Source organism: Bos grunniens, chromosome 19 (genome assembly GCF_055505025.1).
Source record: "Bos grunniens cultivar Pamir isolate PY7600 chromosome 19, Bosgru_T2T1.0, whole genome shotgun sequence".
NCBI classification, from domain to species: domain Eukaryota; kingdom Metazoa; phylum Chordata; class Mammalia; order Artiodactyla; family Bovidae; genus Bos; species Bos grunniens.
In genome coordinates, this window is record NC_141183.1 from 5,219,102 (window position 1) to 5,237,376 (window position 18,275).

At 47.2% G+C, this 18,275-nt stretch overlaps 1 protein-coding gene across 10 annotated transcripts in view; it reads right to left on the bottom strand.

Annotated features, from left to right (window-relative positions):
* The window catches only part of SLC39A11 (solute carrier family 39 member 11), a 289,255-nt gene that overhangs the window by 241,584 nt on the left and 29,396 nt on the right, over window positions 1-18,275 (bottom strand). For 7 of the 10 annotated variants that reach the window (XM_086355939.1, XM_086355936.1, XM_086355937.1 and 4 more), the window contains one exon: window positions 1,249-1,407. In XM_086355939.1, coding sequence (XP_086212065.1) covers window positions 1,249-1,407 — 159 coding nt within the window. Of the gene's footprint in view, window positions 1-1,248; window positions 1,408-7,866; window positions 8,344-18,275 lie in introns of those variants that run through there. The other 3 variants (XM_086355944.1, XM_086355943.1, XM_086355942.1) reach the window with 1 other exon arrangement.

Below are 18,275 nucleotides of genomic sequence, written 5' to 3' on the forward strand. Positions count from 1 at the left end.
ACTCTCTCCCCCGGATGGTCCTTCCCACGCCTCCTCCCTTCCTGGGTGAGCAGAGAATTCAAGCCCCAGCTCAGGTCTCTCGGGGGGCTTCTGCCCACCTCAGGGACTTGTTAAAACACAGCGCCTGTTAAGGTGATGCGTGCCTGCACTGGGTCCTTCCTGACAGCCACCCTTCAGCCAAGCTGGTTTCAGCCAATGGAGCTGGGTCACAGTCTCACGGTCTGGCTTTGGCTCTCTCTGCTCAGGGACTGCAGCCAGAATGCAGGCTGCTCTGTGTATCGGGCTTCTCTGCGAGCCAGGAAAAGCTCGCTCCCCAAAGCCAACCTCCCAGCTCTGTTTAGGCAAAAAATAAAAAAAAATCATCGGCTCACCCAAATTCTGGTGCCTTATTACTTTCTTCAATTCACAATTTTTGGCTGAGCTGGGGTTTCATGGCTGTGCAGACTCTCTCTAGTTGCAGCGAGCTGCGGGGGTCGGGGGCTCGAGGCCATGCAGGCTTCAGAAGTTGTGGCGCTCGAGCTTAGCTGCCCCGAGGCTTGTGGTCCCTCCTGGACCAGGGATTGAACCCATGTCCCCTGCATGGGCAGGGAGGATTCTCAACCGCTGGAACACCAGGGAAATCCTTGGTGCCTTTTTAGATTTTTTAAAATTATTACCTGGCAACCCCTAAAGGGAGTTATAAACCCTCAAGTCAAAAGAAGGAAACTGAGGGTAAGGGACATACAACTGGTTTGTGTCAGAAGCGAGCCCAGTCCAGAGCCCTGTTGCCCGGTCCCCCACCTCATCCCCCTATTAATCAGTGCTCATGGAGGGGATGCTCTGCTGAGTGTCTTCTGCTGTGGTCCAGCGTGTTCTCAGCTCCCTGGTGACGTCATAAGCTCGCTAAGGGTCAGGACCAGCGTCCCGGTCACTCCCTTGCCCCAGTCGAGGTCCATTCCTGCAGACAGTGCCGCAGCAAATGACGTCCAGGTGTTCTCTGCGTGTTTAACAAGATCTGACATTTAAAATCCGAACTTAGCAAAATGCGACTGAAGAGCTGATGAGTCAGACCACCGAGAGCTTATTTTCTTTTCAGTCACAATTCAATCCCTCTAGGTAAAAGCCCTAAATGGCTTGAAGTATCTATTTCGATACCACTAGCCACTTAACAGAGACATGACCCAGGGTGTTGAGTTTGAACAGAAGTAGATTCGTGGCACAGAGCTGGACACGCCCTGACACGAGAGCCCAGGGAGGAGCGGTACTCACCCAGTGAGGCATCAGGAGGTCGGCCACGTAGACAAAGGCCGCTCCAAGGGTGAAGCCGACGGCCACGGGGAGAAAGGCCAAGGAACCGAAGCCGCCGGAGGACGTGGCCATCTCCACTGCCGGGGCCAGGAGGGACCAGTAGGAAGCCGCCAGCATGACCTGCAAAGCCGTGAAAAGCAGCAAACCGTTAAACCATCCCCAGAAGCCCTTCCAGTGGGGACTTTCCTAATTCTCTGTGGCCCAGCTGGAACTCTTGAGTGTCACCTGGGTTAAGCCTTAATTCTCAGTGGTAGGTGGGAACTATTCCAAGGCAAAAAGCAGCCATGAGAAATCAACTGCTGTGAGAGCTTAATCTGGACTTTGTGAAGAGGGAGTCTAGTTTGCTATCATCTCTCATATCCATACCTGACTGCTGGAGAAACCATAGCCTTGACTTATACTGACCTGTGTCAGCGAAGTGATGTCTCTGCTTTTAAATACGGTATCTAGGTTTGTCGTAGCTGCTGCTCGTAGATAAAGAAATTGAATCTCGAAGTAATAAGATCATTTGCCCAAGGTCACTGAGCCAGGAAGTGGCAGATCCGGGGAACTGACCAAAGCAGGACCATCCCCACCTCAGTGAGAAGGGAACCACGAGAGGGAAAGGAGAGAAATGAAACTGGACTCGAATTGCAGTGGAGTCAACGGGATCCAGAGTTCTCCAGTGTTTAGTGAATTAGACACTCACTCACAGTTGTCTCCTCTTACAGATGCTGTGACGTCTTGGCTAGAGTACACCCACGACCCATTGCAACCGTATGACAGTCAGCACTGACAGGCACAGTGCTGAATGGGTTTCTAAAATTACTTAATGCCGCCTTGCCTTGAAAAACACATCTGCATCATCCATCTCCAAAATAACATCCGAGTGACAGAACCAGGTATTACGAACACAAGAATAAAGAACAAATACGTGAGGAAAGAAAATGATTTCTCTTCTGCAGAGCATCACTCACACACAGTCATTGGCTCAGCACTAGATGCTCCCAAGAAAAATCTCAGCGCCACCTGTAGAAAATTGCACCTGCCTCAGCTGCTGTTGTTCAGTCGCTCAGTCACATCCGACTCTTTGTGACCCCATGGACTGCTGCTCACTAGGCTCCTCTGCCCTCCTCTGTCTCCCAGAGTTAGCTCAAATTCATGTTCACTGAGTCAGTGATGCCATCCAACCATCTCATTCTCTATCACCCTCTTCTCCTTTTGCCTTCAGCCTTTCCCACCATCAGCGTCTTTTCCAAGGACTCGGCTCTTCGCATCAGGTGACCAAAGTATTGGAGCTTCCACATCAGTCCTTCTAATGAATATTCAGGGTTGATTTCCTTTAGGATTGCCTGGTTTGATCTCCTTGCAGCCCCAGGGACTCTCGAGTTTTCTGCAGGTCCACAATTCGAAAGCATCAATTTTTCGGCACTTAGCCTTCTTTACGATCCAATTCTCACATTCGTACATGACTACTGGAAAAATCATAGGTTTGACTATACGGACCTTTGTTGGCAAAGTGATGTCTCTGCTTTTTAACACACTGTCTACGTTTGGTGGTTTACTCACTAAGTCGAGTCCAACTCTTGCGACCCCATGGACTGTAGTCTGACAGGCTCCTGTCCATGGGATTCTCCAGGCAAGAATACTGGAGTGGGTTGCCATTTCCTTTTCCAGGGGATCCTGCCAACCCAGGAATTGAACCCAGGTCTCTTGCATTTAGACTCCCAGAAACAGTAAAAGTGGCCCATCAGTTCAGCTCCATGGGGCCGTCAGAGGAAGCCTGTGGGAACCTCCTCTATGCCGGGGGCTAATCATCCCTCTCCCAGACTCTGTCTCACCTGCTTTAGAATTCAACAGCCCTCTAGAGCTGCCATCTGTGGTAAGCTCCGCCAAGGAAGGCCAGCACAGAAGTACAGAGGCGGCCCAGGCATGCCCGGCAACCTCCATCCTTGCGTGTTTCGGGGCCTCCCATTTAGACCACATCGCCAGTAAGACCACTCCAGTCCCTCCCCATATCTCATCCCTGTCGATGTCACTGGGGTACTTCCCCAGCCTTGGCATCCCATCACCTTCTCAACGTCAAGTCCAACCTCTTCTGTCAAAGCTCCCTCTATCCCTAGGCATCGCTGGATACCAATCTTTTTTCTGCTTCTACACGTGAAAAATACAATATTCTCATGGACAAGTGATAAGACACAGATCAGAAAGGTTATGCCTCTCAAGGGAGAGTTGGCCAGAATCCAGGATGCTGGACATGGAAAGGCATCTCCAACGACTCAGGTGGGTCCCTTTCTTAAGAATCCCTGTCCTCTGTCCTCCAGTCAAACCTGGAACCCAACAGGATTTCCTTCCTTCCTTCTCCTCAACAGTCTCCCTGCCTCCCACAGCTTGGAACATGACCAAGAATCGGTCTTGGGATGGAGCTGGGTTCCACTGGAATTGCAATGAGAAGCCTGTGCTCTGCAGCTGGAGAGTAGCCGACGCTTGACACTAGAGAAAGCTGGTGCGCTACAAGGAAGACCCAGTGCAAACATAATTTAAGAAATAATAAAGGGCATACGTGATCAACAAAATAATCACTTCTCCCCCAAAGATGTGTGCGTACATGTTAAGTCACTTCAGTCATGTCCTACTCTTTGTGACCCTATGGACTGCAGCCCACCAGGCTCCTCTGTCCGTGGGATTGTCCAGGCAAGAACACTGGAGAGGGTTGCCATGATCTCCTTCAGGGGATCTTCCTGACCCAGGGATCGAACCCACGTCTCTTACATCACCTGCATTGGCAGGCGGGTTCTTTACCACTAGCGCCACCTGGGAAGCACCCCCCTCAAAGATGACCACCTCCTAATCCATAAAACCTGTCATGTCACCTTACATGGCAAGAGGGACTCAGCAGCTGTGGTTAAGGATTCTGAGATGGTGAGATGATCCTGGGTGAGCTGGGTAGGGCCCACATCATCACAAGAAACGTTATGAGAGAGCAAGATGAGTCAGAATCAGAAAGATGTGACGACAAGAGCATGGTCAGACAGGAGAGACTGGAAGATGCTATGTCACTGACTTGACGATGGAGAAAAGGTCACGAGACAAGGGAGGTCGGTGGGCTCTAGAACCTGGAGGAGGCAAAGCAACAGGTTCTTCCCAGGAGCCTCCAGCAGGAACGCAGCCCTGCTGCTGCCTTGATTTTACCCCAGTTAGAACCAATGTGAACCTCTAATTTCCAGTGCTGTCGGATGATATATCTGAGTCGTTCTAAGCCACTGTGCTTGTGGTGCTTGTTACAGCAGCAACAGGAAACTCTTACAGCAGATAAAGGCACGTGTTCCTTTTTTTTTTTTAGAGCAGTTTTATATTCACAGCCAAACTGAGCAGAAAGTACAGAGAATTCCCACATACTGCCTGCACCACACATGCACAGCCTCTCCACCATCCACATCCTTCACCGGGTGGGGCGTTTGTTACGATCAGTAAACCTACACCGGCACATGGTTATCACCCAAAGTCCACAGTCTACATTGGAGATGGCTCTCTGTGCTGTATATTCTGAGTTTGCGCAAAGGCACAAAGACATGCATCTACTATTCTGGTGTCAGGACCGGCAGTTCCACGCCCTAGAACTCTTGTGTTCCGTCTGTTCATCTCTTCCGGCTCCCTGGCAACCCTTGGCAACCGCTAATCCTTTTACTGGCTCCACGGTTTTGGCTTTTCCAAAATGCCTTATAGCTGAAATTGTACAGTATTCAGCCTTTTCAGACCGGCTTCTTCCACTTAAGTCAAGTGCGTTTAAGATCCTTCCATGTCTCTTCATGGCTTGATAGCTCGTTTCTTTTTAGCACTGAATAATAGTCCATTGTCTGGATGGGCCCTGGTATTACTTATCTATTCACTTATCACAGGGCATCTTGGGTGCTTCCACGCTTTGGCAATTATGAATAAAACTGCTGTAATCATCCGTGTGCTGGCTTCTGTGCGGACGTAACTCTTCAGTTGTTTGGGTAAACACCAGGGAGTGCGATTCCTGGACTGTATGATAAATCCTATAGATATATATATATTTTTTAAGATAATCCCTCAACATGGGTAGCTTCCTGGAAACTGTCAACACTAGCAAAGCTCCTTTAAATGTTGGGAAATTTTTTTTTTTTAATCTGTATGTAGTGACATATTAACTAGCTGATACGGAAGCAGGAAGTAGTGTATCTGATTAACCTTCAATTACCCCTAAGAAGCAGGGCCTGCAGGGGAGAGTCTAGTGATGGGGAGGTGGTAATCACCCGGCACAAGACTTCAGGGAATGAGCTCAAAAAAAAAAAAAAGTCGTTACCCACCAGTCCCCTTCATGACTCCAGATGACAGGTACTGAAGATCCTCCCGCAGCTGCAACCCTGCTTAGAAAGACAAACGGGGCTACCAGTGCGCCAGGGAAGAACAAATCCGACCCCACACTGGGTCTGTTTTCTTTTCTTTTACCTTGTACGCAATTGCTTTTGCTGTAAGAACATTGCCCGTAGCCCAAAATATAGAGGAGAGTCCACTCTCAAGGCTCCGATCTTTATTTTTTTTTAATCTATTTATTTATTTCGTTTATTTGGCTGCACTGGGTCTTCAACGCTTTGTACAGGCTTTCTCTAGTTGCAGCGAGCAGGGGCTACTCTTCGCTGCGGTGGGTGGGCTTCTCATTGCAGGGACTTCCTCTGTTGCAGAGCGTAGGCCCTAAGGTGCACGGGCTCTGGGTTGAGGTGAAACAGGTTTAGTTGCTCCTCGGCATGTGGCATCTTCCGGATCAGGGAGGAACCCATGTCCCCTGCACTCCCAGGCGGTGCTTAACCCCGGGGCCACCAGGGAAGTTCTAGGCTCTAAAACACTTTTCCACTCAGAGAGAGATAAAAAGCTGCAGAACTGAGAATAATGTTTGTCTTTTTGAAGGTTTATAGGAACGTCGTGATTGACCTAAATAAATGGAGGCAAGAACAGCGGATTCTGACACCAGGAAGTTTGCAACAGCCACTCATACCCACTCCCCTTTTAATATAAAAGAATCCTGAATTCGGGTAAGATGGTTCTTTGGGACACTGGCCCACCATCTTCTCAGTCTACCAGTTTTCTGAACAAAGTCGCTATTCCTTGCTCCGACAACTCGTCTCTAGATTTACCGGCCTGCCATGCGTTGTACGAGCCTAGACTCGGTGACAGTGACCCCAGCCGGAAAGATGTCAAGTGGAGCCGCTCGGAGCCACTACCCCAAAGAGCATGTCCTCCCTAGATTCCTTGCGCAGGGGGTCCCCAGGTCAGGCTCTGCGTCTGCAGAAGCCGGAGACTGACCTCCCTGTTGCCCCTTATCAGAAAGACACTCAAGGATGTGTTTACTCCATGAGATGAAGCAGTGAGACAAGAAAGTCAAGACAGGGGGAAAGGAATAAAGGGCATCTCCAGGCGGTGAGAAAAAAAAAAAAAAAAAGTACATCAGAGCGACACTGCAACAGGCTCGGAGAACCAGACCCCAGATGGGAAGAGGGGCTGGAGGGCTCTGGGAAAAGGCAGACTGTAGAGCCCAGGAGGTTTGAATGCTCGTGGGGGAGAGTCTACAGTCCTCGGTGGGAGGCTAGTGGTGGATTAACAACGGGTGCCCAGAAAACTAGGCAAAGGGGAAAAAACGGAGATCACTGCCAACTCTGGAAAACACCAAATTGCACAAGAAAGGAAATAAGTGAATACCATTGACAGTCTTAACAATGTAAGCTATTGTTTATTTCTTAACCAAGGTACTTAAATGCAAGGTTGAATATACACAACAGAAAATGTGCTCTTTAAAGTCTGGACAATTCAGGGGCATTGATGACACTCACAGTGTTGAGCAAGCATCAGCACAAAGCTCCAAAACCTTTTCACAGAACAGAAGCTCTGCAACCACGAAGAGGTAGCTCCCTGTCCCGTCTCCCTCCAGCCACTGGTAACCTCTAAGCTACTCTCTGTCTCTCTGAATTTACTTAATCTAGACACTTCATGAGGAGAAGGCAATGGCAATCCACTCCAGTAGTCTTGCCTGGAGAATCCCATGGACGGCGGAGCCTGGTGGGCTGCCGTCTATGGGGTCGCACAGAAATCGGACACGACTGAAGTGACTTAGCAGCAGCAGCAGCAGCAGACACTTCATGGGGCTTCTCCAGTGGCTCAGCAGTAAAGAATCTGCCTGCAATGCGAGCCTTAGGAGACATGGGTTCAATCCCTGGGTCAGGAAGATCCCCTGGATGAGGGCATGGCCCCCACTCCAGTATTCTTGTCTGGAGAACTCCATGGACAGGAGAGCCTAGCAGGCTACAATCCACAGGGTCACAAAGAGTTGAACGGACTGAAGTGATCTACTGAATACCCATGCACAGACACTTCACACGCATGTCTGGCTTTTTTCACTGGGCGTAATGCTTTCAAGGTTCATCCATGTTGTCAGAACTTCATTCCTTTTTAAGGCTGAACAATATTCCATTTTTAAGCTGTGACTATGAACTAACCTTAAAAAACACAGTGTCTCTTGTGTAGGATGGTGGGGGTCGGGGGGGGGGTGGGGGGTGGAGATGGATAAGAGAACCAAATCCTCACCTTCCACACGAAGAAATCATGGAAGATTCTTAAAGCTGAAAAAGTCAAGAAACATCAGAGTAGGCATGCAGTTGAAAATGTGGAGGCAAAACAAGTGAGGAAACAGCTAAAATCGGTTTTCGCGCATCCCTATGTGGGAATTGGGGGTGGGGACGGTCATCAGACTTGCTTACTGTGAGCCCCACAAAACAACCTGATTTGTTAAACTATACACGCACATATCTTAGGGGAAATTTTAAAAAATGAATTGATAATATAATTTTAAAATATGTAAATATATAAGTAAATATTATAAATTTGTGATATGATAGTTTTTAACGTTTTGATCATAGAAGACCCTGATTCACAGTGAAGAGGATCCTGTGGACAAAAGTTCAATTTTCAGACAGGTGCCTGCACGACAGTGAGACACCGCTTGGCCCGTGTGTTTTTGTTAAAGGCTCCTAACTCACAGTCTGGACAAAAGGAAAAAAAAAAGGCCAAAAGGCACTTGCAGAGGAGGAGACATTTAAAATCAGCAGACAATCGGCTGTACTCAAAACGATCATTTTTTTAGCTTAAAAAAAAAGAAATCAGCGGACACTTGCAAGCTGTTTCTCATGTTGCTTGAGAGTAAAATTCCATATTTCCCATCTGTAGTTCCCCAAACCGAGCAAAGCTCCTAGGATCCTTCTTCTCAAAATGCCAGAGGGATCCATACTCTATAATGCTATTAATTTCCCTCTGGTGTCAGGGGTACCAGCATAGCATAATCACAAACAGTAGCTAAACACCTAGGCAGATCTTTTCATTTCTGCTTAAGTGCTCGTTTTAGGACAATTTCAGCTCTGGAAACATATGTGAAATTTGTGAAGAGCGTCTTGAGGGACACATCAGAATATTCTGGCTTGATGGGTGCGATTAAGCATTTCTTCTGTGACAGTGAAGACGGTTTAAACACTGGAGGAAAAGCCAAGCTACAAAACGAAATATCCCTCTTAATAAAAGAGGGGGAAGATATTATTGCACAGAGTTCACTGACAATACAATGAATATCAATGGCAGGTGGGGCAGTGGAGAGCTGACCACAACGCAAGCAGAGGGACGGGGAGGAAAGAAAACTCAGCAGGAAACCCTGCAAAACGAGGTCGCTCATGTTCATTCAACACTGAGTCACACATCAGAAGCCCACGGGGGGGGGGTGGGGAGGGGCACATAAATGTTGCATTGAGTCAGCTCTCCAGTGCGGCACGTCAATTCTCAGTCATGACTCAGGCATGAATCAAATTCATATGGGGGCTCTATCTATACCTAATCTTTTATTTAAAAAAGAAAAAAAACAACCCTCAAAATATACCAGCTTCTTGCAATTTTACAAAATTAAACCAAACAGCTCAGAATTATAATCATTTACATTCAGCTTCAATTACAGTTGTTGGTTGAGGCAGACCTGCCTGGGTGACCTAAGTCTTGCTGGCCACACCCACCTGATGAAAATAATGGAAAAAGGCCTGGCCTACCAGCTGGTATGTAATTTCCAAACCAGGAAAAAGCACTGGAGCTTCAAAAAGAATCTACCCTGTGATCCACTGATCCCTCTCCTGGAGACCTGCCCCAAGAGAAATGAAAACAAATGTCCACACGAAGACTCAGGAGGGTTCAGAGCAGCTTCAGTCACAACCAAACCCAAATGCAAGAGCTCAAATGTCCATCCACAGGAGAATGGACAAACCCACCATGGTCCATTTATAAATGAAATATTCCCTAGCAATAAAAAGAGGAAAAAATACTGATGTCATGACACAGAGGAGTCTCCAACATTATACTGAGTGAAAGAAACCTGTATATAAACACACACACACACACATACACACAGAGCCCTACCCTGTATGATTCCTTTCAAGCACAAGAATATTTAAAACCCATCTATGGTACAGGCTTCAGCAGTATGTGAAATGTGACCTTCCAGATGTTCAAGCTGGTTTTAGAAAAGCCAGAGGAACCAGAGATCAAATTGCCAATGTCCTCTGGATCATCAAAAAAGCAAGAGAGTTCCAGAAAGACATCTACTTCTGCTTTATTGACTATGCCAAACCCTTTGACTGTGTGGATCGCAACAAACTGTGGAAAAGTCTTCAAGAGATGGGAATACCAGACCACCTTACTTGCCTCCTGAGAAATCTGTATGCAAGTCAAGAAGCAACAGTTAAAACTGGACATGGAACAACAAACTGGTTCCAAATCGGGAAAGGAGTATGTCAAGGCTGTGTATTGTCACCCTGCTTATTTAACTTACATGCAGAGTGCATCATGAGAAACGCTGGACTGGAGGAAGCACAAGCTGGAATTAAGAATGCCAGGAGAAATATCAATAACCTCAGATATGCAGATGATACCACCCTTATGGCAGAAAGCAAAGAAGACCTAAAGAGCCTCTTGATGAAAGTGAAAGAGGAGAGTGAAAAAGTTGGCTTAAAACTCAACATTCAGAAAACTAAGATCACGGCATCCGGTCCCATCACTTCATGGCAAATAGATGGGGAAACAATGGAAACAGTGACAGACTATTTTCTGGGCTCCAAAATCACTGCAGATGGTGACTGCAGCCATGAAATTAAAAGGCACTTGCTCCTCGAAAGGAAAGCTATGACCGACCTAGACAGCATATTAAAAAGCATGATGATGATGACCCGCTCAGTCGTGTCCGACTCTTTGCAACCCCATGGACTGTAGCCTATCAGGCTCCTCCGTCCATGGGATTTTCCAGGCAAGAGTACTGGAGTGGGTTGCCATTTCCTTCTCCAGGGATCTTCCCCACCCATGGACTGAACCCGGGTCTCCCGCATTGTAGGTAGATGCTTTTTTTTATCGTCTGATCTACCAGGGAAGCCATTAAAAAGCAGGGACATGACTTTGCCAACAAAGGTTCATCTAGTCAAAGCCATGGTTTTTCCAGTAGTCATGTATGGATGGGAGAGTTGGACTATAAAGAAAGCTGAGCACCAAAGAATTGATGCTTTTGAACTGTGGTGTTGGAGAAGACTATTGAGAATCCCTTGGACTGCAAGGAGATCCAACCAGTCCATCCTAAAGGAAACCAGTCCTGAATATTCATTGGAAGGACTGATGCTGAAGCTGAAACTCCAATGCTTTGGCCACCTGATGTAAAGAACTAACTCACTGGAAAAGACCCTGATGCTGGGAAAGATTGAAGGTGGGTGGAGAAGGGGACGACAGAGGATGAGATGGTTGGATGGCATCACGAGCTCAATGGACATGAGTTTGAGCAAGCTCCGGGAGTTGGTAATGAACAGGAAAGCCTGGCATGTTGCAGTCCATGGGGTCACAAAGAGTAGGACACAACTGAGCGACTGAACTGAACTGATGGTGACAGAAATTACAAAGTGGTTGCCTGAGGAGAGGCAGACCTGACTTAGGTAACAGAAGCTCTTTCTGGGGTGACAGAAACATCTTCGATCCCATTTTGGGCAATGGGTAAACAGATGTATACAATTGTCAAAAGCCACGGGGTGGGAGGTGGGAGGGAGGTTCAAGAGGCAGGGACATATGTATACCTATGGCTGATTCATGTTGATGTATGGCAGAAACCAATACAACATTGTAAAGCAATTATCCTTTAACTAAAAAAATAATAATTAAAAAAGAAATCCATCGGGCTGACACTTGAAGATGTGTGCATATTATTACATGTAAATCATATTCACTTTCTTTAACTCTTAGGAAGGCCGCTCCAGATTCTAATGAACCACATTTGCACTGGAGATAGTCTCTTCTGTATCCAGGTTCCAGTGTGAAACTGGAGTGTTAAGTCGGTCAGTCGTGTCTGACTCCTTGTGACCTATGAACAGTAGCCCCTCAGGCTTCTCTGTCCATGGGATTCTCCAGGCAAGAATACTAGAGGGGGGGTGTCATTTCCTTCTCCAGGGGATCTTCACGACCCAGGGATTGAACCCAGATCTCCTGCATTGCAGGCAGATCCTTTACCACTGAGCCATGACCTTAACTACACTTAAAATAAGACCATGATGCTCTGAACATTTAGACTCTTCATTTGAGTTCACCATTCCTCTGGCACAAACCCACTATGGTGAATGCTGGAGAGGCGTCAGCATGCTCATTATTAATTCATCAGCCCTTACATTTGGAAGAACTCGATGACAGAGGACTCCCAGAATCCCTCAGCCTGCCAAAACTGTTAACTCCATGTAGACTAAGGAAAAGGGAGGTGGGGGTGTCCTCATCAAACCTCTTCACCAGCTGGTCCCCAAGAGAGTGAGAACGCCCTGCCGCCCAAAGCACCCTCTCCATGGCACCCAGCCACCAACCCATCAGCACCCTCTCGACTTCGGCCTGTAGACGGGCGGCTGTGCCAGCTGGTCAAGCTCCCCCACCCCACCCCATCGCTCGCCCCCGCTGGTCCAAGCTGCTCCAGACCTGGCTGGCAGTCAAAATCTGCCAGCACGTGATGGAGGAGAGCAGACTGAGCCGTCTGGCTCCGTGGAGAGAGAGCTCCGAGGTCTCTTTGCTGGTTTTCTTCCAGAGGGGGGACGAACCCTCAAACTGTAGGCTCTGGGCGTCCCTCCAGGCTCGAAGGAAATCCGCAGGGCGGGCTTAAGGACGGGACTGTCAAGGTCAAAGAGAAGGAAGGATGCTGCCCCTCACTCCAAACACAATCACGATTCGTTTTCACCACACGTGAAAGCCTGGTTCTCAGAGTGTTTTCTGTCCTATCTCACCCGATGGATGAGGGAGACAGCCATTGGTACCCTAGCCCTGATCCTGGGGAAATACAAAGGGTTCCAGAGTGATGGGGCAGAACCTCAAGAAGGGACTGGAGGGAGGAAGAAGACAAACCCCACCTAGGGCTACCTGACTTAGCAAACAAAAATAGTCAGTGTCCAAATATATCTGAATTTCAGATAAATAATGAATTTTTTAATTTGGTACAGGCTTCTACTAAACACAGCTTATTTGAAATTTTAATTGTACTGACCATCCTACATTTTACCTGTCAACCCTGGCTAGTACCACCAGCAATTCCAAGGCAGATCTGCCGTCTTTCCCTCTGTCTCTCTGTCTCTCTCTCTGAAAAGCAATACTGCAAAATTTCGGACGCTGACTGCAGCCATGAAATTAAAAGATGCTTGCTCCTTGGAAGGAAAGCTATGACAAACCTAGACAGTGCATTAAAAAGCAGAGACATTACTTTGCCAACAAAGGCTGTATAGTCAAAGCTACGGTTTTTCCAGCAGTCATGTATGGATGTGAGAGTTGGACCATAAAGAAGGCAGAGTGCCAAAGAATTGATGCTTTTGAATTGCAGGGCTGAAGAAGACTCTTAAGAGTCCCTTGGACTGCAAGGAGATCAAACCAGTCAGTCTTAAGGGAAATGAACTCTAAATATTCATTGGAAGGACTGAAGCTAAAGCTGAAGCTCCAGTATTTTGGCCACCTGATGTGAAGAGCCAACTCACTGGAAAAGACTCTCATGCTAGGAAAGATTGAAGACAAAAGGAGAAGGGGGCGACAGAGGATGAGATGGTTGGATAGTATCACTGACTCAATGGACATGAATTGGAGCAAACTCTAGGAGACCGTGGAGGACATGGAAGTCTGGTGTGCTGCAGTCCATGGGGTTGCAAAGAGTCGGACATGACTTAGCGATTGAACAAAAACAACAGTTAGTGGATGGAAGGCAGGACTCTGGAGTCAGACTACTTGGTTCCAATCCAAGGTCCAACTCTCTCTCCAAGCTCCCAGCTGGGAGTCCTTGGGTGAGAGATCCATCTCTCTAGCATTACTGTTTCTTCATATGGAAAATGGAAATAGTAACAGAAATAATAATGACACTCAGAAGTGAAATGTAATTAATAACAACAACATTTACATAGAGATTTACTGGGCTTCCCTGGTGGCTCAGAGGTTAAAGCATCTGCCCGCAATGCGGAAGACCTGGGTTCAATCCCTGGGTCGGGAAGATCCCCTGGAGGAGGAAATGGCAACCCACTCCAGTATTCTTCCCTGGAGAATCCCATGGGCGGAGGAGCCTGGTGGGCTACAGTCTACGTGGTCACAAAGAGTCGGACACGACTGAGCGATTTCACTTTCACCTTCACTTTACTGTCTGCCAGGAACTTTCTTAATCCTCTTGACAGTAAGAGTCAAGTTCTATCATTACCCCTATTTCAGAGATGGGGAAACTGAGGCACGGTGCAGTTAAGTCATTATTAACAATAGGCAGTAAGCGGCAGTCAAGATTCAATCCCAGCTGTGGAGTCCCTGACCATGACCTCGTCCCCACGGTGGTGCTCATCTCCTATAGAGTTATTTTAAGGATTCCATCCATCCCTCACGTGCTCAGCCATGTCTGACTCTTTGCAACCCCATGGACTGCAGCCCACCAGGCTCCTCTGTCCATGGGATTCTCCAGCAAGTATACTGGAGTGGGTTGCCATTTCCTCCTCCAGGGGATCTTCCCAATCCAGGGAATGAACCCAAGTCTCCTGCATTAAACGTGGATCCTATACCCCCTGAGCTATCGGTGAACACGTTTTAAGGATTATATGCAATAAAGCATGTAAAACACTTAGCACAAAAACTAGCCTAGAGACTCTATAAATAATTGGTGCTGCATATGCTTAAAATTTGTCTCTATTTTTCCTATGATAATAGTAAGTCATTGGAGAAAATAACCAAACAGGAAAAAAAAAATGAAGGCTCTCAGGGGGAACCAAGGGATTCAGAGAGACAATGACTGTTAAGACAAAAACCTATCATTACTATCAGACAGGTGCGAAGGCATTGACGACATCCACAAAAAAGCACAGGCTGCTAGAGAGAAAACAAACCAAAAACAGGGAGAACGAGAAACTGTTCTCAGAACTGGGAATGCTGAAGACAGCAGCAACAGGAGAAACGTTTGCTCTTCTGATGGAGGTAAAGGCGATGAAACTTCCCACCATGCAGAATAAAACTGCAAAGGTTTTATAAGAAACAGAAAGAAAAGAGAGAGGAAAATGAGACACTCGGTCCAGGAAGTCCAATAGCCAACTAATAAGACTAATAAAAAGAGAACAGAGAACCGGAGGGGGAACTATTTAAAGGAACATCAAATGGCATTTACCAGAACCAGAGGGCGCTGGTTTCCAAATCAAGATATGGCAGATACAGTATGCAAATATACCTAGAAATGTGGGAGAAAGTTTCTCAAGAAACAGAGAGAAGTGGTTCCTTCTTAAAAGAGAATGGGGCCATGGAGGGGGGTGGCGGTGGATGGGGGAACTGCCTTTTTCTTTTTCTTTGTAAGCCTTCTATTAACATGTGCTCTTTGTAAATCAGTGCAAGTATTAACTTTGAAAACAATAAATGATGATTCCAAAAATCGAGCCCCACGTAAATGTCTAAGAAGTCGTTAGTAAAGGATACCATAGTTATGTGAGGTTTGAAAGTGTTAGTCACTCAGTTGTGTCTGACTCTTTGCGACCCCATGGACTGTGTAGCCCACCAGGCTCCTCTGTCCATGGGATTCTCCAGGAAAGAATACTGGAGTGGGTTGCCATTCCCTTCTCCAGGGGATCTTCCTGACCCAGGGATCAAACCCGGGTCTCCTGCAATGCAGGCAGATTCTTTACCATCTTATCCCTCAATAAAGATGAAAAAAAATATTATGGCCAATTTGTATAAGGAAGTACCATGCAACCCCCAAAACAACGAGAAAAGGCTCAGGTTTATCGTGAAAGAAAGCATTTTTAAACACTATGCATGGTATGATCCCATCTTTTGAATGATGTGTAAATGAAGAGAAGTACAGAAGAGCACACTGCTGAGAAGAGACACTCGGAGGCATCATCTAGGGATGAATAGGAGGGATGCATAGTAATACTGAGGACCACAGAAACTGGAGAAAAATTCTTCCAAAACCGTAACACTCCGGGCTTCCCTGGTGGCCCGGGGTTAAGAATCCGCCTTGCAATGCAGGGGATGTGGGTTCAGTCCCTGGTCCAGGAACTGGGATCCCACACACCCCAAAGCAACTACGACCGAGCATCGCAACCACCGAGGCCGTGACCCACAGCTAGGGAGCGTGCGCACAGCAACGGACGATCCTTCATGATGCAAGGAAGGACAAACACAGCCAGATAAATAAACAGCTTTAAAACCTGTGATACCCATTACACTGATCTGTGTCTGTGTGTGCTCAGTTGCTCAGTCGTGTCCCACTCTTTACAACCCCATGGACTGCAGCCCACCAGGTGCCTCTGTCTATAGGGATTCTCCAGGCAAGAATACTGGAGTGGGTTGCCATGCCCTCTTCCAGGGGATCTTCCCAACCTAGGGATCAAACCCAGGTCTCCCACATTGCAGGTGGATTCTTTACCATCTGAGCCACGAGGCAAGCCCAAGAATACTGGAGTGGGTAGCCTATCCCTTCTCCAGGAGATCTTCCTGACCCAGGAATCAAACTGCAGTGTCCTGCATTAAGGGTGAATTCTTTACCAGCTGAGCTTCCAGGGAAGCCTGCACTGATTTATATCAATCCCAAATTCCTCATGTATCCTCCACCATTTCCCTGATATGACATAATAGTGACCCACAGGCACTGGACATTTGCAATGTGCCAACCACTCTGCTATGTGCTTCAGATATATTTACTCATTTCATCCACACAGCAACCCTGTGATGGAGACCATCCTATGAGCTCCGTTTTACAGATGAGGAAACTGAGGCTTACAAAGTGGAAGTTAACTGGCCCAAGCTCCCACAGCTAATAAGCTGAGAAATCAGGACCAAACCCAAGCAAGCTGACTCCAGGGCTCACTGTCACACCAGCGTGCACGTGCGCTAGGAAAAAGGCAGTACGTCTCACTGCCCGGTGGCCCCTGCCCCGAGCTCAACCCACAGGGCTGATGGCTTGCGACATTTCCTGGCATGACTGCATCCTGAGAACTTCATCATAATTAAATCGCGGGGAAATTTTCAAAGTGCTTCAGAGATGTAATGAGTTTACATTCAATTAGTTTCTTCCTTCATTGGGAGACTCAGAAAGACCGATTTCCTTACAGACTCCACAGGGAGGATTTCTCACTGCCTATTTGGAGATTTCATTCTGAGGTTCCAGGGATATAAATCAGCGCACACAGAATATCTGGAGAAACGGGGCTGGACTTAAAGGCAGCCAACTTCAAAGAAACCCTCAAACAAACGTGCCACGCTCATTTAACACATTTCAAAAGTATCGTTTAGAACTCTGTACTAAGGACCAAGCCTCAACAGTAAAAACAGCAGCTCCTGTCTTCTAGGGGAGCTACAGATGCTTGTCAAAAGGTACTAAATTCCAGCTTAGAGGGGGCTGAGAGATAATGATGGAAGAAATGAGATGCTAAATTTCCCTAAGGAGCAAATTTCTGATGGCAAGGATCGGGAGGGACCAGGCTCCCAGAGGGACACAGCAGGCAAACCCTGAGGGCTTTCAGAACTGAGTCCATAATGAGAGCCAAGGTGCGTTAAGGAAAGGCAAACTCCCCAGAGTAACTGGTGACGTATTTTCAACTCAACCCCCCACAGTACCAAGCGCACTCCTGCTCCGAGCCAGTCTGGATGCTAGCTATCTCCAGTAGGAAGGGGAAACCCCTCTCCAGGGACTTCATGAGGTGAGGTCACATCTAGGGTACCCCACACGGATTCACGAAATGTGGGTGTGAAAACATTCAGGCACAGTAAAGCTCTCAAAGGAAGTATAGATCTATGGGGGAGGGGGGAATAAAGACTTATCCTTCTTCATCCATCCACCCATCTATTCATCTATCCATGCACCAATCATCCATCCATGTCTATCCATCTATCCATCCATCCACCTACTTGTTCATCCATCTATTCATCCATCCATCTACCCATGCATGTATCCATCCATTTATCTTATCCATCCATCCATCCACTCACCTACCTACCCATCTATCCATCCATCCACCTACTTGTTCATCCATCTATTCATCCATCCATCTACCCGTGCATGTATCCATCCATTTATCTTATCCATCCATCCATCCGCTCGCCTACCTACCCATCTATCCATCCATCCACCTACCTGTTCATCCCTATATCCATCCATCTACCCACCTTTTCATTCATCCATCTATTCATCCATCCATGAGTCACCCATCCATTCATCCATCTATCCATACATCTACCCATCCACTACCCATCCATCCATCCATTTGAGCATTTTTTCATCTGTTTACTGATTCAAAAAAATAATATTGAGAGCCTTCCACACGTTAGGGGTACTTCCTTAGACTCTTCCCTGATTCTTCTCTTTTTGAAACTGCACTGCACAGGACTCCCCCCGCCCACCAGGGCCCTCTCTACTCTCCCCCTTTCCTTTATTCTTCTCCATGACATGTATCTCTGTC